The 24,886-nt window shown below is 30.4% G+C and overlaps 2 protein-coding genes across 2 annotated transcripts; both read right to left on the reverse strand.

Moving 5' to 3' along the window:
- Nucleotides 1-3,382: 3,382 nt before the first annotated feature.
- LOC129947876 (uncharacterized) lies at nt 3,383-4,469 on the reverse strand. Its single transcript, XM_056058619.1, has one exon. The coding sequence runs from the start codon at nt 4,205-4,207 to the stop codon at nt 3,605-3,607; it is 603 nt and encodes a 200-aa protein (XP_055914594.1). The 5' UTR covers nt 4,208-4,469; the 3' UTR covers nt 3,383-3,604.
- A 17,517-nt stretch (nt 4,470-21,986) lies between these two features.
- On the reverse strand, nt 21,987-23,009 carry LOC129947656 (uncharacterized). The gene has a single exon (XM_056058289.1). The coding sequence runs from the start codon at nt 22,891-22,893 to the stop codon at nt 22,258-22,260; it is 636 nt and encodes a 211-aa protein (XP_055914264.1). The 5' UTR covers nt 22,894-23,009; the 3' UTR covers nt 21,987-22,257.
- Nucleotides 23,010-24,886: the final 1,877 nt, after the last annotated feature.

Genomic DNA, 24,886 nt, shown 5'->3' on the forward strand with positions numbered 1-24,886 from the left:
TTTACAAAGTTATTGATATTTCAATATGTTTTTCTTTTCCTTCATTTCAATTGTATTTCCTTTTGTATTATAGAATATTAAAAACAATTTCTGCTTTTTAAATTTAAAATTAGTTTTTTAAAAAAAAAGTATCTTCGCTACGAAAGTGCAGTTCATAACGTTCTTTTTATTTTTTATTGATTATAGAAATATGCAATTATCAAAATAAAAGGAAATCAATCATTTTTTGTTTTATGTATTAAATTTAATTTTTAAAACAGTTTGCACTTTAAAAAGATGGAGTTTTTCTTGTGTGTGTAATTTTATATAATACTAAAATTTATAGATATAAGTATACAATTGTAGTGCTTTTGGCATATTATGGTTAGCAAGGTTATCATCAAATCCTTCTTTAATAAGGATTTCTACTATTCTCTTTGGGGGTTAAGTTAATTAATATAGAAAAAACTCAATTTTTTAAAATTTAGTTTAAAAAAAATGAAAATTCAAATAAAGTATTTTAAATTTCTAAAATATTCTAGAAAACCAACATGCAGATGTCAAAGTTTCGAAAACGTGTTTTCCAAATACAAGAACAACTGACATTCTTAAACTTAGATTTAGAAATAAGAACATGGAACCTTACTGACTAAAACTACTCTAAGAAGTTAAAATTAGAAAAGGCACCCTTTCAAAAAATATATAATATTTTAAAAATCTTGTTTGGAATCTAAAGAAAGCTATAAATGGTCCTAGACCTAGGTAAACTTATATCGCGATACAGGTTAAATCTATCAATTTTTTTGTTAAAGTGTAAGGAAATGATTCTTGAAATTTGAAAGAAGAAAAAAAATCTAAAATTAGAAATACATTTTTAAAGGAAAGACCTCAAGAAAAGGGGTAAACTAGAACACCAAATCATACATTTCCCGAGAAATACAAACCGTTTGATTTTAAAATAATCACTTATAGATATAAATTTTTACCTAAGAAATGTTCATTTGGCAAACTTTAAATTAAAAAATTTAAAAGCTTTTAAAATTTCAGCTGAATTTCTGCCGAGATATTTGATTTAATTTGTAGAATTGCAAATTTTAATTATGCTTATCATTGAAAAGTCTTTAAGAAATAACCTTTTTTCGACAGCCATTTCTCAAAACAGAGTAGCTATGCCGACTTCTAAGTCCAATTTTTGTATTGATTATAACATCGTAGTGTGCAAAAAGACATTAAAAAAAGCTGACACCAAAATTAATACATAAATATTCAACTATAAATATACTTTTGTTTGAATGACAACTTATGTTCTAGAAAATTGAGCCGGAAGAAATTTGGACAGATTTTTTGCTGAAAAAAAAAACTAACAATAATTTTGATATTTTGATCTAAACACATACATATCTAAATTTCCATTTACCAAAGAGAGAAAAATCATCGATTTATAGAAATGGAAACAAGGATTGATACAATTGTTTAGTAATAAGTCCAAAAACTAAATTTCTGATTTCACAAACTGAAGCGAAAAACATGAAGTTACTTTTTCGAATGCTACTATAGTCTTTAAAAAGTAACTATTAAGTTTTATATTTTCAGTTTTGAAAAATCAAAACAAAATGAACGAATGAAAATTTATGTTACATGTCAGTCAAAGGAAATTAAAGCAGCAACCACCATAACTAGTGTTTTCATCAATTGACTTTATGACTGTTTGAAGCAGATATAAGCCCCTAGAAATAATGGTTATCCCTTATTTTAATTAGTATTATTGTTTTGTTTTAGTTAAGAAATGACAATGAGGTAAAGTTTTATTCTTTTCCAGCACAATACTTCTAGATATTTTTCCTCAAACATATCAGATTCCCTTAGAAAATATTTTACTGTCCAGAAACTCACACTAATACCTCTAGCATAATACCCGGGAGCCAACAATTTGACTTACAATAAAAGTACATCTTAAGGGCACCAATGGGAAGTTATCACAGTATTTGGAATACATTTTCAAAAAAATCTGTTAGAAATTCATTGGTATTGACTTTTTTTTAAACAACTATTATCTCCTCGTATGAAATAAGAATTTGAAACACCTTTCAAATCTTATTTCATGGAAACTTTATGTCATTAGAATTATTTCAGTCCCACACAAATCATTTTATGCTATATTGAACTCCAAATGGAATATGCTTCAGCGATTTGTCATAAAATTTCTTCATATTCATAGAAGTGTATATTTATTTACGTCATCAATGAATTCAGATATAAACTTTCGATAATATTCATATTCATTGACGTGATATTAAAAAATGCAAACAGAATTGAATTTTATCTCTTTCAATGTTAAAATATTCAGAATTTAAAAAATGTTACTTGAATTTCATTGTTAAAAAGTTTAACTATCTTTCAAGAACTATCTATTTAAGATTTAAGAAGTTGCATTCTTTAAAAAATCTGCAACGAATAAGAATAAAAAATATGTTTCGATAAAAATAAGACATCAATACAAAAAAGGAAATACCAAGCCCCTAGAAAACGTACCCTATCAAGAATTTTCAGAGAATCACGTTTACCTGGGAATGTTTTTATTTTTTCGATATTTCTACAACGTATCGTAGAGCTTCCTCGAAACAATTTTTCCTCGAACAGAAAGAACTCCAATGCATTGGGGACCCAATTTTCCAAGAATTTTTTTTAACTCGATATCAATTAATTCCGAGGACAGATTTACATTTTCAATGTTCGAGGGAGAATGATAGCCGTTAGTATACTTTGATTTTGCGAAAATGTATAAACTTCGACATCTGCTTGTATTGTATTACAAAATAAAATAAAACTTTGTTAATTAAAATTAAAAATATGAGAAAAAAGTCGTTATACGTATTTTTAATTCTTAAGAAAGGCACAATTAATACGTATTGAAATAATAACGAAAAGAAAAGATACACAAAATCGAAAAGAAACATTTTTTAAAATAATATTCAGAGTAATAAAATTCACTTTTTACTTATACATTATAAACACTATATCATTGTGTTGTCTTATTAATTTTTGTTTATATTTTGTTTTATATTAATTTTCCAGTCTTAAAAATTTCCTTACATATTTTTTTTTTTTAATATTTACTTCAATAAATCTTATGCACTTTAAATATTTTTGTATTTTTTTATATTTGTTAATTAATAATAAAAAATAATTTAAAAAAATGGGAATATACTATAGACTTGATTATAGAAATTAATATCATAAGATTTAACTAACCATTTTATAAACTAAGTAATTTATGTTTGTATTGCATTTTGTTTTCTATATATATAAGTATTTTTTATAAATTAATTATTTTAGTTTTGAAAATTCATAGAAATTCTTTTAAAATTTATAAATTTTGTGTTTAGATTTTTGGTTGTTTTTTTTTTTTAAAGTTAAGTTGGGAGTGAAAAAATGTTACTTATTTATTAAAATTTATTTTTTATTCTACTTTTAAGTAAATTCGGGGTGCACTTTGTTTGAAAAATAAATAAAAATTATCGTTTTTTAAAAAAAGCATATTTTTTTCTTATACATATTTACGAGTAAAATTTTCTCGAATGAAAAAAGAAAACGTATTTTTTGTTAAGCTTTTATTTGAATATTCTTACCGGTGGGCATAGTGGCAGCATACGGCACTTCTTGGAACACGTTGAGTGGGCAGTCCTGACATCCCCTTGAGATATGTATAAGTGACAGGCTGTCGGAGTATCCGTTGAGGTGGTTTCGAGATGATGGCCTTCTTCGTTGGCTTTTGGGACGACTCCTTGCTCGATGATGTTCCACTGCAGGATAGGGATCGCGATGAGATTGAGATGTTTTCGAATGCTCGTCGAATCGATGATGTCGAACGACGATGGAGACGTGAGGTAGAACGAACGGTCTTCTCACTATCGTCCACAGTACTGCTGCAGTCACTGGACGCACAGGAAAGCTCTAGATTTGAGCCATGAACATCTTTGGCTGGCACTGGACTCGGTAAGTTGCCGGTTGTCGAGGAACACGAATCGGTGGAGGAGCTTCGAGAATCGTCTTCACCATTATAGATGAGGTCGTCATGTGACCTCAGGCCAAAACGTCGGCTAAGGGCGTGGAAGAAGCCCAGATTGCGTTCGAAACGAGGTGACGGTGTCATTGGAGACAGTGAGCGGTTGCTGCCTGGTCCCGATGGAATGTCGATGTAACATATGCGACTAGTTTCCATCTTCATCACTCAACTTCTGCTGCACCAATCATTCACTGAACCGGACTAATGTTTTTATTTGTTTTTGTTCTTATTCGACTATGAAAAAGTCCTTCAAATCATGTAGGACGTCACACACTTCGCTTAGATACACACACACACACTACTCGTATAACCAAAGCACTTCAAGGATATGCACTCGCATCCACTAGTGATTTGCCTTTTTTAAATATAAAAAAGAACTCGCAAATGTCTTATTTTATTTACGAAACAAAAATAGCTTTGTGCCTTTTTAGTTGGAACAACACACAGAATGGCAAGTGAACGAATGGAAAAGTTTCAGATTGAGGACATCTATTTATACTTTCTGTGGCGAAATGGATATTATATTGCTCCAAGGATATGCGCATTCTGTTCGATAGCGATGGTTCCCCTGAATGGTGGAGGAGCTTTTAAGGATAGTGCAGTCGTCGAGGATGTAAACAATAAGAAAGTGCGTTGTCCTTTGTGCAATATTATAAGGCCGTTTTGTATATAAACACTCTTTAACTGTGATGCTAGAAGTTGCACTACTTTTTGTTTGAAGGGAAGATGTATTAGGTGGGATTATGCTGCTGCTGATGGGTTATAGGAGATAAAAATAGGATGATATGATGTTGGTGGCACGATGTCATCGTCCATATGATTCTTCTATCATCTACCTATATGCTTTATGTAAGGGTTTTTATGTATAAATATGATGTGATCTTCTGCGGTTTTGCAATGAAATCCGCAGAGAATATTGCAAAGGATTTACTTTATGTATATATTGCAGAATTAGGAGCAGAAGGATGTTCGTACAAGGATAAATCATTGCGGGTGTGTACATAAAGCTTATACACCAAATTACACAGATAAAGTACTTGAAACAAGGGGGATATTCGAGTAATAGTGAATGGTTAGTCCATTAGGGAAGTGTCAAATGATTAGTTTACATTGGTGTAAGGATAAAAGGATATACATATATGGATGTACGTTTTTTTGAATGTCATGCGAGACTTGTGATGGATAGTTCAATAAAATTTATAACATGTAACAAAGAAAATAAAGTCTAATAATAAGTAGAAACATTTGTACTGATGTGTGTTTGGAGTTCATTTAAAATGTCAACGATTTTTAGAATAAGCATTTCAAATGTAATTACGTACGAGACATTTTTTTTCATTTCCGATGAAGATACAATTTTTGGCCTCTTTACAAAAATTTGTTTCAGAGACATATTCACATTACGAGTACCTTAAAAAAAAATTTACGTCATGAAAGTTTCATGGAAGTTCGATTTTCTGGAAAGAAGACTCCGTTCTTTCATAACTTATATAATGTTTGTTTATGTTTTGAGTACTATTCTAATTCAATTATTTATATATGACTATGAATGACTGCCGTTTAAATTCTTCAAAATAATTGTTTTAATGGAGACGTCTATACGTAAGAGTGTTCATAGTATGTTCTACGTATATAAGTTTTGTATTTCATTCATGTGTCTACCATATTTAAAGAACGGGATGTAATTTACAAATAATAACACAAAAACTTGTGGAAAATAATTTTAAGAAAGAGGCTGGTATGCAGCCCACGCTGATAACTTTAAAGTTTGTACAAGTTCGTGGTTTATTAAAAAAAATGTCAGTTGAATTATTCTTAAAAAATTAAAAATAATAAAATATTTTAATTTCAAATTCTATTTTTTTAACGATATTTTTAGTCCAATTTTAGTAGCATTTCTTAAAATTTTTTATTTCTCAAATAAACAAATACAAATTGGATGAATGAAATCAATTAAAAGTCAATATCTTCTATTGTTCACGAGATATTTTTTTTGTAGATTTTAATTTTATATAAAAACTTTACTGAATGTCGATAACAATATTTTTTAAAAGATAAAATTAGTTTGAAGGCAATATCTTGAAGTCTTGAAAAGAAATTTGAATCGAAAATCAATTTTTACGAACTTTTAGTATTATTAACTTCCCATAGGAAGTTATTGTAATGGGTCCGATTTGTCAAATCGAAAATTTTGACATTTCTCGACGTTTCAAGGTCCCAAAAGTCGAAATAAAAGATTTTTAGAAAGATGTCTGTGCGTGCGTGTGTACGTACGTTCGTACGTCCGTCACCTACAAAATTTTACGACTGAAATATGATTTCATCTTCGAAACAATTTTGTGCAACGAAGAATAATCTTTTTGACATCTCATAAAATTTTGAGAAAAATCGAATTGACAGTTTTTTTTTATAAAAAATAAAGATCTAAAAAAAAACATTACTCAAAGTTAGTAAAAATTGAATATCGACTCAAATATCTTTTCAAAAACTTGAAATTTAGGCTTCAAACTTATTTTAACTTATAAAAAATATTGTTTTTAACATTTTGAAAAATCTTGAGAAAAATCGAATTGGCAGTTTTTCTTACAAAAAATAAAAACCTAAAAAAATTGAATAAAAGTTAGTAAAAATTGATTTTCAACTCAAATATCTTTTCAAAAATTTGAAATATTGGCTTCAAACTTATTTTATTTCATAGAAATATTGTTTTCGATATTCAGTAAATTATATATAAAAATCCAACAGTCCGTTTTTTCATAAAAAATTAAATCTACATAAAATAGTACGCACATTTGGTAAAAATTGATACGAATACATATAGAAAAACTTTTAAGCAAGACGATTCGACAGACGGGATGGGAAGTTATCAGTGTGGGTCGCATCCCAGCCTCTTTTTATTTCTTTTAGGTTTTTATGTTTGAGAAGAAAACTGTCAGTTAATTTTTTTTTCAAAATTTTACTGAATGTTAAAAATAATATTTTTTAAAGATAAAATTCGTTTTAAGCCAATATCTCAAGTTTTGGAAAAGTTGAAAATAAATATTTGCGAACTTTTAGTAACATTTTTTTAGGTTTTTAATTTTTGTAAAAAAAACTATCAATTCGATTTTTCTCAAAGTTTTACATAATGTTAAAAACAATATTGTTAAAAGATTAAAGTAGTTTAAAGCCAATATCAAAATTATTTGAAAAGATATTTAAGTCGAAATTCAATTTTTATCAACTTTGAGTAATGTTTTTTACGTTTTAATTTTTTATTAAAAAACTGTCAATTCGATTTTCAAAATTGTTTTGGAGACAAAATCATTTTGCATTCGTACAATTTTCGAGATGAAACATTTTTTTTCAGTTTTTTTTTATTTATGAAAAAAATGAAAAAAATCGTTGATTGGATTATTTTCAGAAAATATATTTGTGTGGTATCACGTTACAATGTATTATATAAAATTTATTTCAAGTCTCTAGAGACATTGGTTCATGAGATATTTAGGGTTAATCAAAATTGTCACCTTTTTTTTTTAAACTGATATGGTAAAAAAACCACTCACACAATTTTCTTGAGCGCCCTTTCTGCATCTTTCTGCCTTATTATCTGTTTAACAAAATTTATTTGAAGTCAATGTCTCTTCTGGTTCTTGAGCTATGGACGACCAAAAAAAAGTCGTGAACGTACGGACGCACGAACATACGTACACAAGCACGCACAGATATTTATCTAAAAATCTTTCATTTTGATTCTAGAGAGCTTGAAACGTTGAGAAATGTAAACATTTTCGATTCAACAATTGGACCGGTTACAATAACTTCCTATGGTTAGTTAAAAATATATGTTTGTTCCTGGGCTGCTGTTTTACTGAAAATGGAACGACACAAACTTCAATGCAATACAAAATGGTGATCATTATACGATTGCAGCTTATTAAACTAAAGCACTTCTCCATCTTCGTGAACGACCTTCAAAGTCAGAAATAAAGACGTTGGAAAAATGTGTGATTATCAATTTATTAACGTGAAGAATTGAAACCTTGTTTCTGCTGCCACTATTGTTAGGGCTTCTGATTTAACACCTTTACATTTGTTTATTTGAAACAACCATTGAGGCTAATAAAGCTTCTTTATATTTTATAGTGAATATTTTCGCACATAAGAAATTTGCATACATGTTTTAAAATTTCAAAAACGAAAGAATTTTTGTTTTTAAATTAAAATTCATTTAAGTTTTTTAAAGCTAAAGATATTTTTCCTGCGTTTATTTTAATACTTATAACAAAGGTACTATTTCTAAGCAGACATGAGTTAGTTTGAGCGACCTAGTCCAGTATTGTGTTTTAATTTTTAATGCAAAATTTTGGAAATTCAATTACATTTACTTGTTTTCATTAAGCAAAGCATTTCCAATGTTTAAACTGGTTAACGATGTAAGTACAACGAATATGCTTTTTGTTAATTTTTGTAACTAATCACAAAAAAAGAAAATATACAAAATTAATGTTCCTTATGTAAACATTCTTTTTCTTCCGAAGTCGGAGTGCTCTTTTAATTAAATACAACATTGAACACCAATTAAATTTTACACCCCAAACTCAAACCACATTCATGTACCTACTTGCGTAATGTACTAGCAGTTTTAGAAATCACGTCAGTTTATCCATCAGCTATTTTCGATCCTTGTTCCTTGTTTTCCCATTAAATATAGACACAAAGAGACTTGTTGAACAGAGGGAAGACGGAAAAAACTACTATTAAACCCTATGCACATAATGTACCCGGATTCTTCCGGCACTTATTTTATATATATGTATATAGTTGGATGTGGAAGTACGAGCTAGTATAGTAAAAATAAAACGAAGTAGGTAGTACCCTTAAAAGCTATGAACTTTTGATGATGACGTTGTAGTATCAACGTTAAGGTAAATGACTTTGTACTTTGACAATTAATCAGATTTCAACAAAAGAAATATTTTATCGTACCTATTTTAGCTTCTATTTTAATATAATGATTGTTTATATTGTTCTTTGTAAATAAAAGGGATTCATTTAATTGAGGCATCAATTGTTTTAATTGTTGAGTAAGTAGAAGATAGAGAGTCTGCAATGTAATTAAAAATGCATTTTGTTACATGCAAACTTTGACTGAAATCCATGAAACAGAAGTATTTACGAGCATACAAACATAATGTTATATTGAACATTATTTTGCATTGTCAGGCAATACTTCCTTTACACTTTGATTTCATCACTGTCCATTGCCATATTAGATTAGGATATTTTTTTCAAAGAAAATTGTAGTAAAAATTCGACTTTTTTTCTACATTTTGTATTAAAATCCCTTTCACTTAATTGACCTACGTTATTTTTAGCCCTAAAAAGTGATCCGAATATACAGATATTCGAAACTTAAAGAATTTCAGTATTTGGAAGAAGAAATTATTAAAAAACGCAATTATCAAGAACGATAATTTCCTTATCGAAACACATTTTTTCAAAGTTTGATAGATGACGAAATTTTAAATTGTAGTTGTCTAAAACAATCGTCCCTTAAAATTCCTATTTGTTATATAATTTTGTTTTGATAATGGACCCTATACAAAGGTTATCTTTTAAAATGTTTTTTTTTCTGTGAGGAGGAGAAGGAATGTGTTTGAAATAAAGTACACAACTGGGTTGCACGAACTTGCTCTTGATTTCAAAAACTCTGTTTACAAAAACAATACTTATACTTAAAAATGTTATTATAAAACATATAAAATAAGTCTTCTTTTTCCGACTTCTCTACCATAGTAATGTCATGTTTGATGAATCTCAATTTCGATTTTTTTATATATACCATACTCGTTGAAAAGAAAAACTTTAAAACATTATTTTAAATAAAAAGAAGGAAAATAAAACGTTCATTTAAGTTCGAAAACTGTTGTATTTCTTGATATGCAAAATATAAGATAGTGTGAACAACCTGGTTAGCATGGACAGCCTGTGCAATAATTAGTCCACACGACCCAGACAGTACTGTAGTTCCTACTTGTGGAAAGTAAAATTGATATTTTTGCATTTTGCATTATAAAACATTTGGAAATATTGGCAATTTTTAATTGATCAACGTTTTTAGCCGATTCGCAATAGGAGTTTTTGTGATTTTTTAAACCTAAAAATAACAGTAGTCCCCATACAATTGTTTGGTCCTACAGATTTTTTTTTAATTTTCCCTAAAATTGTTTCTATTGATTTATCTTTTTTCAAAATAAACAAATATTTTTCTATTGCTCCAGAAGGGTACCCCCATAGAACCGTTATTTTGTTATTAAATTTTCTCAAGAATTAAACAAGCTAATTTAGTAATTTTTTTCTGTGCAAGCTTTTACGCTGTCTCAAAAATATTTCATGGTCAAAACTTTCATTGTTTTATGCTTGATTTTTACTAAAATATTCAACTTTTTCTTATCTTGAATATCTGAATATTTCTGTGAAATAAAAAAAAGTTTGAAGACAATATTTTTAATTTTTGAACAGCTATTTTAGTAGAAAGTAAATATTTACCAATAACTCGTATTGTTTTTTAGTTACGTTGAATTTTTTGTAAAAAGACTATCAATTAGATTTTTCTCAAAATTTAAATGAATGTTGACAACAATATTTTTTAAAAGATAAAATTAGTTTAATGCCAATATATCAAAGTTTTGAAAAGAGCAGAAAATCTATTTTTAACAAATTATATACATTTTTTTGTTTGCGTTTTTATTTTTTGTAAAAAAACTGTCAATTCGATTTTTCTCAAAATTTTTTTCAAATATTGAAAACAAAAAACTTATAAGTTAAAATTGAGTGAAAGCCATAATCTCAAATTGTTAAAAAGATATTGAAGTCGAAAATACATTTTTACCAAATTTTTTTTAAATTTTCTTTTAAGTTTTTTATTTTTTGTAAAAAAAAATCTTCAATTTGATTTTTCTCAAAATTTAACTGAATATTGACAATAATTTTTTTTTAAAGATAAAAGTAGTTTTAAGCCAACATCTCAAATTTTTGTAAAGATATTTGAGTTGAAATTCAATTTTTACCAACTTTGAGTAATGTTTTTTTAGGATTTTATTTCTGTCAATTCGATTTTTCTCAAAATCTCACCAGAGATTCTTCGTTATTCTACGTTGCACAAAATAGTTTTGGAGATAAAATTATTTTGAATTCGATGTTCGACAAATTTTTTTTCAAAAAATATGCTTATTTGGTATTACGTTACAATACATGATATAAAATTTTATTCAAGTCTCTAGGGTTTTTGGTTCAAGAGTTATTTAGGTTTAACCAAAATTTTTCCCTTTTTTTCAAACTTCTATGGTAAAAAACCACAAACGCAATTGTTTTGAGAGCTCTTTCTGCTTCTGCCTTATTATTTGTATAACAAAATTTATTTGAAGTTGAAATCGCTTCTGGTTCTTGAGCTATGCACGCTGTAAAAAACGTCACGTACGGGCATACGGACGTACGGACGTACTAACCTACACACACACGCACGCACAGACATCTATCTAAAAATTTTTTATTTCGACTCGACGTCGATAAATGTCAAAATTTTCAATTTGACAAATCGGACCTATTACAATAACTTTCTATTAGAAATTAAAGAGAAAAATCCAAAAAGTTTCATAACCGTTTTTTCGTTATCTTAAGGAAACAAAGAATTAAAACAGAAACGGTTCCTAAATTTGAAAATATGTTTTCATTTTGATTTTTTTACCCGTTTTTGACTTGTTTTTTGAATTTATCGTCGAATTTAGATTGGTTTTTAATTCTTTTTTGAAATTGGACAAAATTTTGAAAAAAAAAGTAATTTAAATTGAGTTTTATTGAATTACAGCATTTTTTTTTTAAATGTCTGAAACTTCTCAATTTGAAAAATCCGATCAGAATAACTAAAAAATACTCGTGCACCAACTCACTTCTTTTATGACTATGCAACATTATTGGATTTGTTTTTTGTAAGTAACTCAAGTGATGTAGCTTTGTATGACAGGCTTTCTGCACCAGGTTTTTCTAAACATCACTTAATTTTTTTGACTTAAAAGTTTAGCTTTGATTTTCATATAATTAATGTTCAACAACTGGAATGAGGATACAAGAGCTAAGAATTGGGAAGGTATTTTTTATATGCCGTCTTCAAATGACCAATTGGAATTTTTAACAGACAATATTAAAACCTTATTTGATACTTACGTACCCCTAAAACTAAGATCGTAAGGCCAAGCAATAAACCTTGGTTCACCCAAAATATACGAACTTTAATTCAGAAACGGGATGACGCTTATAATAGCTGGAAACAATACCAGGTTCAATGAGTTATGGCGCGAATATTGCTCACTTCGTAATAAAGTTGTAGGGGAAATACGTATGGTCAAATCCCGAATGTATTCTAACCAGCTCAGTTCTTCTTTAAATGGCTGTCAGTTGTTTAAAAACTTACGAAAAATTGGCATTGGCAAGTCAAGTCTTAAGGAAAAAGGATTTTACTAAGACAAATCAGCTTTCATCATGGTTTTCGTGAAAAGCACAGTTGTATCACGGCACTGTTAAATGTTACTGACGATATAAGCTTTGGATAAGGATGAGGTTACGTTTCTAGAGTTGCTTGATTTTTCTAAGGCTTTTGACACTGTCAATCACGTTTTATTGTGCAACAAACTTATGCAAAACTTTAATTTTTCAGCAGGTGCTACAAAACTTATCTATTTATATTTGAGTAATCGAATGCAAGCTGTGCAAATCATTTGAGCTACTTTGTGTGAGTGACAGTGGTTTGGTAATTTATTTGTTTGATTTCAGAAATATAAACTAAAATCAAACAAATAAATTACCAAACCACCAAATAAATAAATAAATGAATAAATAAATAAATAAATAAATAAATAAATAGATAAATAAATAAATAAATAAATAAATAAAAAAATAAATTCTTGAACTTTAAAAAGAAAATATGATTATATTAAAAAATAAATTATTTGAATTTTAGAATTTCCAAAAGCTCAAATAATATTTTAAAATAAGATCATATTCCTCTTTATCTATTGCCATTTCTTCTCTCTCAGTTTTTTTCTGTAAGCTAATTTTGCTCACATTTCTCAAAACGTTTCTTATAAGGTATGAAATCATTTTTTTTTAATTTCAAATTTAACGTTCTCACTCCCGAAGCTTTTTGGCAATGAAATTTTTGAGGATCGAGGTTATATTTATAGAAAAATATGAACTTCAAGGCTTACTTTGATTTTCATTTTTAAAATAATGGACAGTCGATTCAGCAAAGTGTTTTTAAAACTTTAAGCATATGCCACTTTGCAAATCTGTCGCTTTTGGCATCAATCACTTTTGACATGTGTCACTTTTTACATCTGTCACTTTTGACATCTGTCACTTATGACATCTGACACTGTTGACATCTAACACTTTTGAAATCTATAACTTTTGACATCTGCCACTTTTGACATCTGTCACTTTTGACGTCTGCCACTTTTAGCATCTATCACTTTTGACATCTGTCACCTTTGATATCTGCCAATTTTGACATGTGTCACATTTGAGCTACTTTGTGTGAGTGACAGTGGTTTGGTAATTTATTTGTTTGATTTCAGAAATATAAACTGAAATCAAACAAATAAATTACCAAACCACCAAATAAATAAATAAATAAATAAATAAATAAATAAATAAATAAATAAATAAATAAATAAATAAATAAATAAATAGATAAATAAATAAATAAATAAATACAAAAATAAATTCTTAAACTTTAAAAAGAAAATATGATCATATTAAAAAATAAATTATTTGAATTTTAGAATTTCCAAAAGCTCAAATAATATTTTAAAATAAGATCATATTCCTCTTTATCTATTGCCATTTCTTCTCTCTCAGTTTTTTTCTGTAAGCTAATTTTGCTCACATTTTTCAAAACGTTTCTTATAAGGTATGAAATCATTTTTTTTAATTTCAAATTTAACGTTCTCACTCCCGAAGCTTTTTGGCAATGAAATTTTTGAGGATCGAGGTTATATTTATAGAAAAATATGAACTTCAAGGCTTACTTTGATTTTCATTTTTAAAATAATGGACAGTCGATTCAGCAAAGTGTTTTTAAAACTTTAAGCATATGCCACTTTGCAAATCTGTCGCTTTTGGCATCAATCACTTTTAACATGTGTCACTTTTTACATCTGTCACTTTTGACATCTGTCACTTATGACATCTGACACTTTTGACATCTAACACTTTTGACATCTATAACTTTTGACATCTGCCACTTTTGACATCTGTCACTTTTGACGTCTGCCACTTTTAGCATCTGTCACTTTTGACATCTGTCACCTTTGATATCTGCCAATTTTGACATGTGTCACATTTGAGCTACTTTGTGTGAGTGACAGTGGTTTGGTAATTTATTTGTTTGATTTCAGAAATATAAACTGAAATCAAACAAATAAATTACCAAACCACCAAATAAATAAATAAATAAATAAATAAATAAATAAATAGATAAATAAATAAATAAATAATTAAATAAATAAACAAATAAACAAATAAATAAATAAATAAATAAATAAATAAAAAAATAAATTCTTGAACTTTAAAAAGAAAATATGATCATATTAAAAAATAAATTATTTGAATTTTAGAATTTCCAAAAGCTCAAATAATATTTTAAAATAAGATCATATTCCCCTTTATCTATTGCCATTTCTTCTCTCTCAGTTTTTTTCTGTAAGCTAATTTTGCTCACATTTTTCAAAACGTTTCTTATAAGGTATGAAATCATTTTTTTTAATTTCAAATTTAACGTTCTCACTCCCGAAGCTTTTTGGTAATGAAATTTTTGAGGATCGAGGTTATATTTATAGAAAAATATGAACTTCAAGGCTTACTTTGATTTTCATTTTTAAAATAATGGACAGTGGATTCAGCAAAGTGTTTTTAAAACTTTAAGCATATGCCACTTTGGAAATCCGTCACTTTTGACATCAATCACTTTTGACATGTGTCACTTTTTACATCTGTCACTTTTGACATCTGTCACTTATGACATCTAACAGTTTTGACATCTGACACTTTTGACATCTACCACTTTTGACTTCTGTAACTGCCAAATTAAATTGCTATTAATAAATTAAGATACTTTAAAAGGTGTACTTAGTATTCGTAAGGTTGCTAAATTATGTTATATCTACAGGGTCAGTCAAAAGTGACTTCGTGATTTAAACAAAGTGATGGATTTGCTATGAGGATCAAGCTTCATGCTCACAGATCCATTTGGTCGTGTTCAGAAATTAAATCAGGGCTTTGGTTTTCATCTCGCACAGTTTATCAAGATCTTTAATGAATGCACTACCGAAGCTTAACCTAGATAAAATTGAAAAGTGGTTTCAAATAAATGGTTTTGTAGTGTATGCGTAAGCTAAACTACATTACTTAATCTAAGTCTAACACAGGTACTCTCACTACACCGGCTTAGAGAGAGATACCTGTCAATGTCTCGAGCACATGTGTGCACACACAGAGTCAGTCAGTGATCGAGTCTTGTGGTGTGCGGACGCATTGCGTTGGCGAGCCTGTCAACATTACAGCATCTATAATGTAAAACGTATTCAATTTCTAGGCCACGAACTTACACCGGAAGGTATCAAGCCTATAGAAAAATATGTTGAAAGCATTACAAAATTTAGAGCTACAAAGCTTTTTAGGATTGGTAAACTTTATTGGCAAATGGATACCGAATCTTGCCACTGCAACTGAACCTCTCAAACAACTTTTAAGAAAGAAATTAGGAAAAAATGCCAACTTAGATAGGTTTTGGTTGAAGGAACAAAATATCGCCTTTTCGAAATTAAAAACCACTTTATCGAAGATCCAGTCATTGGGATACTATAACGTTAACGATAAAACGCAGGTAGTCGCTGATGCTAGCCCGGTTGGATTGGGAGCTGTGCTAACGCAAATAAGTTGCAAGGGTCCCAAAATAATAGCATACGGAAATAGAACATTGACAGATTGTGAACGACGGTACAGTCAAACTGAAAAGGAAGCGCTTGCCCTTGTGTGGGCAGTAGAACATTTCGACATCTACCTTTTTGGAAAAGAGTTTGACCTCATCACTGACCATAAGGACCTAGAAATAATTTTCGGTCCCAAATCAAAACCTTGCGCTCGCATCGAGAGATGGGTATTAAGACTCCAAGCGTACAAATTCAAATCTATCTATAAGCCCGGAAAGATGAATATTGCCGATCCGTTGTCGCGCTTAAGCATTCATCCTGGGGTGGAATCGGGTAAGGTGATTTGTGATAGGTGACAGTCACAATCAACAAATTCGGTCTGTGTAAGGTGATAGTCACCGGTGACAATCACGATTTGGTGACTTTTTCTGGTGACAGCTCTTTAGTTGTCACTTTCTTTGGAAATTGAATTTTATTTTGAGTTGCTGAAATTTCAAGACAATATGAATGTTTTTGTGCCTTTGATTTAACATTCTGAAAATGCTGAAAATAAAAATATTAATCAAGACATGAAATTAAACATTTTTTTAACTAACGTAACCATTTTGGTTTGAATTTTCATGTTGTGTTTATACCGTTTAATATGTTATGTATATTCGTCACACATGGTCACACTTTCAATTGAAATTAAAACAATCAAAGTTTATAAACTTAAAATCGATGTAGATTTTCTTATTTTGGAGAAAGTAAACAATGGCAATAGTTTTGTTTCTTAATTCTATGGCGAAGAACGAGAACATGTTCTTAGAATTTAAAGTAAATACCTATAAAATTGATGTGAAATTTTTCTATTGCAAAAATAAATCCTGGTGAATAAATTGATTTTGTTTTGTAGATTTGTAAGGAACTTTCGCCTCAATAAACGGGCATTTAAATTTGTCTTGGATGAGCTTTCCATCGAGATACAGGAGGGAACTTGTTTGTCCATACCGTAGCACCGTCTTCAGATGGAGGCCCATGGCTATTGAGCTTCACGGCAGCATCTTTCCAAAACCGGTCAACATCTATACGGTTTACAGAAAAACCCTTCGCTACCTCCGGATTCTCCTCCATCAACCTTATCAGGATTTCTTTTTGTTTCCTATTTGTCCAATTTGAATGTGACTATGCCCTTTATGAAATAACAAAAAAAACTCGTCAATTTAACCAATTTCGTTTAATTATCGTATAAAAATTGTTAAAACTTACATCTTCAGCTATTCACCAGAAAATATCTGAACTACACAAAAAGGACATTTGGTTCGAATCACTCGAAAGTCAAAATTTACTTAGTTTTTTTTTTTTAAATGAACTTTCGATTGAATCAGCAAACTTTCGAATCGATAGAATCTCAAAATAAAATCTTCTCGAATTCGAATAACTTTCGATCGAAAACGAATCTCAAAATAAGGGTGAATAGAAATGTCCGGCTCTTGAGGATTAACCTCCGCAATAAAATAAACATTCTTGATCTTCCAAGTTCAAAGTAAGTACGTATATGTGCTATATATGCGGTCAACACACATTCCCCCTATTCTTCGATTAGCCGTGACTTTAAATTTTCTTGGAGGTGGTGGCTACCAAAGGCAAGTTGGCGCTGACAGGTCAGCTCTAATGGGCCAAAGTACTGTGCCCATACTGTAAAATTGTTGAAATTGTGCCCACTTACAATTAAATATAATCAATGGGCTTCAGAAGCAACAAAAATGTTCTCCTACGAAAATATCAAATTCTGGAGGAAGGATTTTGTTTCTTAGTAAAAATAAACTAATTTTATTACTTGATTTTTATTTTATTATTTGTTTCCTAGTAATCGGCAGCATTGATGATTCTCCGCCCTTCGGAAAATGAGCATATGTATTTCAATAGAAAAGGAAGACATAGTGTAAACGCTATGATCGTAAGCCAATTTTTTGATTCATTAATTTTTGTTGCATAGATCTGCAACGAGAACAGAAAAATTCTGGTAATAAATGCAAAATATGGCGGGAGTGCTCACGACAGCTTTGTATGGAGACAGAGTGCTCAACGAGAATAGTTAAATGCTGACTATTGTGCAGCTACTTGGTACATCAAAACTTGTAATTACATAATAATCCGGATAGCTTCAGATCGGTTTTTGAATACAACCACTGAAATTGTAACAAATGTCAATGAATTTCTTTTAAAGTGATACCAAATTCTTAACAAAATTTGGTGATCACCTTACACAGACGCAAAAATTAGTTTGATCACTTTTTATGATCACAAAGGTGACAATCAAAAATCACCTTAGCCGATTCCACCCCTGATTCAACACCAATTGGAGTAGACACACATGTTTACCAAATAGTCGAGCATTCACGACCACTCGCAATTTCTTTGAAAGAATGATCTGCTCCGAAAATGATCCCGATACGAAAGCCGTTCGAAAGGGCATTTATGATGAAGAATGGGATCGATCTGTACATGGATACAAAATTTTCGAAAACGAATTATGTTTTTACGAAAACATATTGTTGAGGGGAAATAAAATAGTTATTCCAAGAAAACTAAGAAATGAAGTGTTAAAAGCAGCCCATGAAGGTCACCCGGGTATGGTTGCGATGAAAGGGAGGTTGAGAGCGAAAGTCTGGTGGCCTCGCATAGATAAGGATGTCGAAAGCTTAGTGAAATCGTGTAAAGGTTACACCTTGGTGAGTATGCCAAACCCCCCGTTTCCCGTAAAAAGACGAGATTTACCTTGGCTGGACATCGCGATGGACCTTTTAGGCCCCCTTCCCACTGGTGAACATTTATTTGTGGTAATAGATTACTATAGCCGGTACAAAGAGATCAAAATTACAAAAATAATAACCAGTTCCCAAATAATGACGATGCTTAAGGAGATGTTCAAGATTAAGCTTCCCAGTATCCATCACAGCTGATAATGGCAAGCAGTTTGTCAGCGAGGAATTTAAATCCTTTTGCAAAGAATGCAACATCAAACTTTTTAGCACAATTCCATACTAGCCCCAATAGAATGGAGAGGTGGAAAGACAGAATCGGGATATTCTAAAACGGTTAAGAATCTGCAAACTTGAAAAAAAGCCATGAAAGAAAGCTTATGGGAATATCTCATGATGTTTAATAGTACGCCCAATTCCTCGCCTTGTAAGACACCATCAGAGCTCTTCTTCAACAGACTAAATATGGACAAAATTCCTTCTCTAGAAGCTATAGGCTATCAACTTGAAGATTCAGAAACTAGAGATAGGGACAAAGAACAAAAAGAGAAAGGAAAGGAATACGCCGATAAAAAAAGAAGGGCTACTGAAAGTACTATATCACAAGGCGATAGAGTCTACATAAAACTGAGCACAAATTTCGATCCAACACCTCATACTGTTGAAAGTTTAAAAGATGGGGATACAATCGTGAGAAATGATGAAACTGGACAAAAATATAGAAGACACATAGTTCATTTAAAAAAAGTAGAAGGAGTATGGAAAGCTGAACAAGAGAGCGAAGACAATGTCGACTCTGAATCGAAATAATTTCAATGGGTCCGATTTGTCAAATTGAAAATTTTGACATTTCTCGACGTTTCAAGCTCCCTGGAGTCGAAATAAAAGATTTTTAGAAAGATGTCTGTTTTGTTATACAGATAATAAGGCAGAAAGGTGCAGAAAGGGCTCTCAACAAAATTGCGTGGGTGGTTTTTTTACCATAGCAGTCTGAAAAAAGGTGAACATTTTGGTTAACCCTAAATATCTTACGAACCAAAAACGCTAGAGACTTGAATTAAATTTTATATTATATATTGTAACGTGATACCAAACAGGTATATTTTTTGAAAAAAAATCAATTTAACGGTTTTTATTATAAATCAATAAAACTGAAAAAAAAATTTGTCACCTCTAAAATTTTACGACTGAAATATGATTTCATCTCTAAAACAATTTTGTGCAACGAAGAATAATGTTTTTGGCATCTGATAAAATTTTGAGAGAAATCTAATTGACAGTTTTTTTTTTTATAAAAAATAAAAACCTAAAAAACAAAGGAATAAAAGTTGGTAAAAATTGATTTTCGACTTAAATATCTTTTCAAAACTTTGAGATATTGCCTTTAATTTACTTTTATCTTTCAAAAAATTTTGTTGTCAACATTCAGTTAAAGTTTAAAAAAAAAAAATTTTTGAAAATCAAATGGACAATTTTCTTACAAAAAATAAAACTCTAAAAAAAAACAATACTAAAACTTGGTAAAAATTTACTTTAGGCTCAAATAGCTTTTCAAAAATTAAAAATATTGGCTTCAAACTTATTTTATTTCACAGAAAATATTGTTTTCAATATTCAGTAATTAAAAAATAAAATCTACAAAAAATAGTGCGCAAATTTGGTAAAAAAACATATAGAAAAACTTTTAAGCAAGAGAAATCGACAGACGGGATGGGAAGTTACCAGTATGGGTCGCATCCCAGCCTCTTTTTTCTCTTTTTTTTCTAAATGGTATTAATTTATTGTTATGTTTTTTTTGCTCTCTTTGTAAAAATTAGCTTGTTACTAAATTATAAGATATCGTATCTTACTATTATAAAGCATTCACGAAATAAAATAAATAAATAAATAAATAGTGATCCCACTTCTTCTAAGCCAAAAATTGCAGGTACACTAAGGCGTATGGGTACTTTTTTTTTAGAAGTAGTATATTTATGTATCTTCGCACAAAACATTTGTGAAAATTCTTCACCTATCTATTCTATATACGACTTAAAACCCATCAGCTGTATGACTTTACACTAATTCGTAGTCTATTTTTTAAAATTAACGAAAAACATTCAAATGTTGTAACATTAGTGATAACGATTTCGAATAATATGACTGTATGCTATGATTTTAAAATTAATTTATTAACTGTCTCTAACTAATTCTGTAAAACCACCCAATAATATCCAAATTAAATTTTTCAAAACTTATCTAGGTGAAATATAATTACCTAAGCATCTGGTTAAAAACCTATGCCAATAACAAAACAAAGATTCAAGACTATGTTTAAGTGTGGTTCAGCTTTCAGCATCGTATAGGCTGTAAAGAAGGCGTTAGCAATAACTACAAAAAGTTTATTAGGATGATATAACTTTTCATGAGGAAAAACATAATTTTCTGAGTTTTCAAAAACGTGACATGATTTCTTTTTTGCTTATCAAAGCATTAGGTAATTCTCATTAAAAGTAATGTGAAGTATAAGTGTTATAAATAAATGGAAGTTCAATTTTAGAAACCAATTCTGTTTGGTTTTAAACAGAATAAGAAAATAAAAGAGATCATTTCAAGTTTTGGCTAAATCGTCTTAAATGAAACAATAATGAATTTTGTAATCTAAATTTGTATTTTAAACAATAAATTAAACAATAATTCGATTGGAAACTAGAATTTAAAACTGAAAATTGGATTTTTAAGATTAGTATGCAACCCACATAATGTTAAACAAGCGCAAATTAACCCATTTGTTTCTAGAAATCTAAATAAAAACAATAAATAAATATCCCCAATTCTTTGAATCTGATCTCTTTTTTCCCTTAATCTCCTCCTGTAATATAACTTGCATTTTATAATCATTAAAGCGCATGTCATTGCATAAAAGTTGCCCTAGTAAATAAAGCAAAGTGCATTGTCCTGAAGTAAATAACAAAAGTGAAACAAACTTCCCATTTCGAAAGAGAACTTCGATATTGCATCAATTTAAGGAGAAACAGAAAAAGCTGCATCTTCTCCAGTTCTAAACTTTACTCAAGTTTCGAAAAAGTAGTAGTGAAATTTTTGAATTAGAAAAGTAGCAAAATACTTCCAATTTAAAAAAAATATTCCTGTTGAGGTAAAATAAGAACATCATAAATAATTTTGTTTTAATTTTTGTTTTATATTTATTTTTAAATAATTTTTTCTTTAACTAATTTTAGGTACAAAAATACTTAAGAACTAAGTTTTTGATATTTGTTTGTAATTTTCCTTGGAAAAGAACTTCTTTGTTTTGTTTTAGTTTTAAAATTGTTTTTTACAGAAAATAATCATAATTTTTTTTTGTCTTTTTCAAAATTAATATTTTTTTTTTTGACTCAAGTCTCTTTTCACTGATTCAACAGTCTCAGGCACTATGTCACTCTTTACAGCATCACTCGTTTTTTGTTTAGGGTTTTTGTTTTTGAATAACTTCACTTCTTTTAAGATAAACACCTTATCTGTAGGCATAAGTGCAGCACAATGATGAACGGGGTACTCTGCGGGTTGGTAGGCCGGACATACCTTTAAGGTAAACATAGTTAACAGGCTGTCGAAGTATCCTTTGTGGTTGGGCTTGCTGCTGCTGTTGTTGGCTCTGCTTAGCGGGCTTATTTTTGTTATTGACGGGTTTTTTGTTTTGTGACTTGAGAGGTGTACTATTGCACGATAACGAGCGAGAAGATGATGATAGACTTTGAAGCACCTTTCCAACCGATGAAATTGATATGCGGTTAAGGTGGATGCGTTTAAGTGGAGTCCTGGCAGGAGTTTCACTGCTGTTTGATTCCTCCTCGGTTTCCAATTCAAATTTATCCAAACGGCAATTGGAATCAACCGAAGACATGCTCTGGAAATCGATGCTGGAACTGCGAAGACTCTTCTCGGTTTGGTCGAGGCTTAGTGAGAAGGAGTCTGTTGATGAACTGCGAAGATCCTCTTGACTGTTATAGATCAAGTCGTTCTGGACCCGACGGCCCAGACGTTTGCTGAGGCTCTGCAAGAACTGCATAGCTCGCTGACGTCGTGGAGAAATCGCCTTGGACTTCTGGTTTTCTCCAAAATCGAAATTATTTTCAGTACGGTTATCCATGTTAGTTAATTTTTATTTTTGTTGTTGATGTTGGTGTTAGATGAGAAACTGCTAAGTTAATCCGTTTTAACAGGTTTCGTATAAGGTAATCCTTTTTATGGGAGATATCTTAACGATTGAAGATGTGGGTAACTTCTGAATTTTACTATGGACTGGCATCGGCTTTTATAGGATTCGGTTTGGCCTTCTTCGTCGACTCTGTTGAAGGAGAAAGCTCTGGCAATGCTCGCATTTGCGTAGACGACATCAGTGGGATAATACACAAACCTCAGTCTGTGGAGCATCATCCATTTGACTAAAACGTGAGAGAATGCATCATAGCTTATGTTCTGAGAAACCAAAAAAGGTCGAACTCATAGCTTTTCGTAAAAAGTTTATGTAACCCCCGTGCGTTCCAATCCAAAAAATAACCCGTAGTGTCCTTGTTACATTTTCTTCCAGTTACAAGCAAGCAGCCAAGAGATTTTCTAGCATCGTGTATTCTACAGCAGCTACCAAGCTATCGACGACGACGACGACGACGATGGGCTTGTACGTTCAAGTGAAGTGAAATAAAGTGAAGTGAAGGGAAGCGGGTGTCGCCTTGAGCTTTGATACTTTTTCGCACCTGTTGTTTGAGATGAAATTAAAATAGCACGTTATTGCCATTTTGATATAAGAATAGTGTTAAAAATGGAAAGGGTTGTATTCACATTTGTGTTGTGCTGTGGGTGTCGATTTCAGGGCCTTTACAACGTGAAAACGTGGTCTTCGAGAAGGTTTTCTTTTTTACCTTGTCACTTGTCACACATTTGGGATTTTAAACCTACAAAAAACGTGGTCTCATACTACGTCCATTCGAATCTGAGCTAATACATTGCGTCGTGATTTATACGGATGTGCGTGCATTTTCATCACAGATTTGTCGATGTCTGACTAGATTACCATAAAGGTGGAGGCGGTCTCGTTAGGGTTGTTGGAATTTTCCATGTCTATAACTTGTGCTTAGTGCAATTTTAAATACTGAAAAAAAAAGTTTTGATAAGTATTTCTTGATAAGGACATCAGCATCACCGTCGGCATGTAAGAACGCGTGTGTTTTTTTAGATTCATGCTTTACGCGTGAATTTATAGCACGTTCGAGGATAAGTCGACTTGGAGGAGTTGGTGAAGCTGATAAGTTTAATCTCGTGAGTAGATGCACGTTTAAAGGGTGAAACAGGAGTTTGTAGTAAGAAATTTTTTGTTGCATTGTTTTTCTTTTAAGTACATTGAGCTTGAAGTGTGTTGGGAGTTGGGAATTTGGATTAGAAATGAGGTCAGTCAATGCAGAACTTGGAGTGAGGATATGATTGTGAAGCGTGTTGCCTCGGTAGAATTGAATTATCCTGATTGAAGATGTTGGGGTTGTTTTGAATCAAAATTGCTGTGGGTTTTTCTTTTGGATTCAGTTTTTAGATATTTGATTTGGAAACAAGATTGAACGAAGGTACACCGCCGTGTAACGTGAATCAAATATAGGGCAACTTGCGTAGGCACGGTATGTATGGATGGATGAATTGTTGAAAGCGAAAAAGGTAATCGGATCCGCTCGTGGACACATTTTAGTATGTCGTTATTTAGGGCCCAGTGAATTTATATATTTGAATAAGTTTGTTAAATTTGAAGGTATATTTTATAAACACGTTTTCGTTTGACAAAAAATATATTTAAATTTAAAATTGGTGCCAACCCCATGGATACTGACAAATAAAAGATTTTGTTAAGGAAGCACAACAATTGTTTTGTTTTGACGTCATTGTTAATAATATTGATAGATCTATATTTAAATATAAATAGCGCAAATGTACCACTTATTGTAACATAATTCGAATAAGTACTTTTGCATGTTTGAGTGGCTTACATTTGGGTTGAAAAGAAAGAAGAAATTAAAAGCAAAGTTGGATGTCACGTATGTAGCTACCTTCTTGCTAATGTGGTTCGAATTTAGTTGTTAAGGAATGAAAAAAAAGTA

This window comes from Eupeodes corollae, chromosome 2 (assembly GCF_945859685.1).
Source record: "Eupeodes corollae chromosome 2, idEupCoro1.1, whole genome shotgun sequence".
Classification (NCBI taxonomy): Eukaryota; Metazoa; Arthropoda; class Insecta; order Diptera; family Syrphidae; genus Eupeodes; species Eupeodes corollae.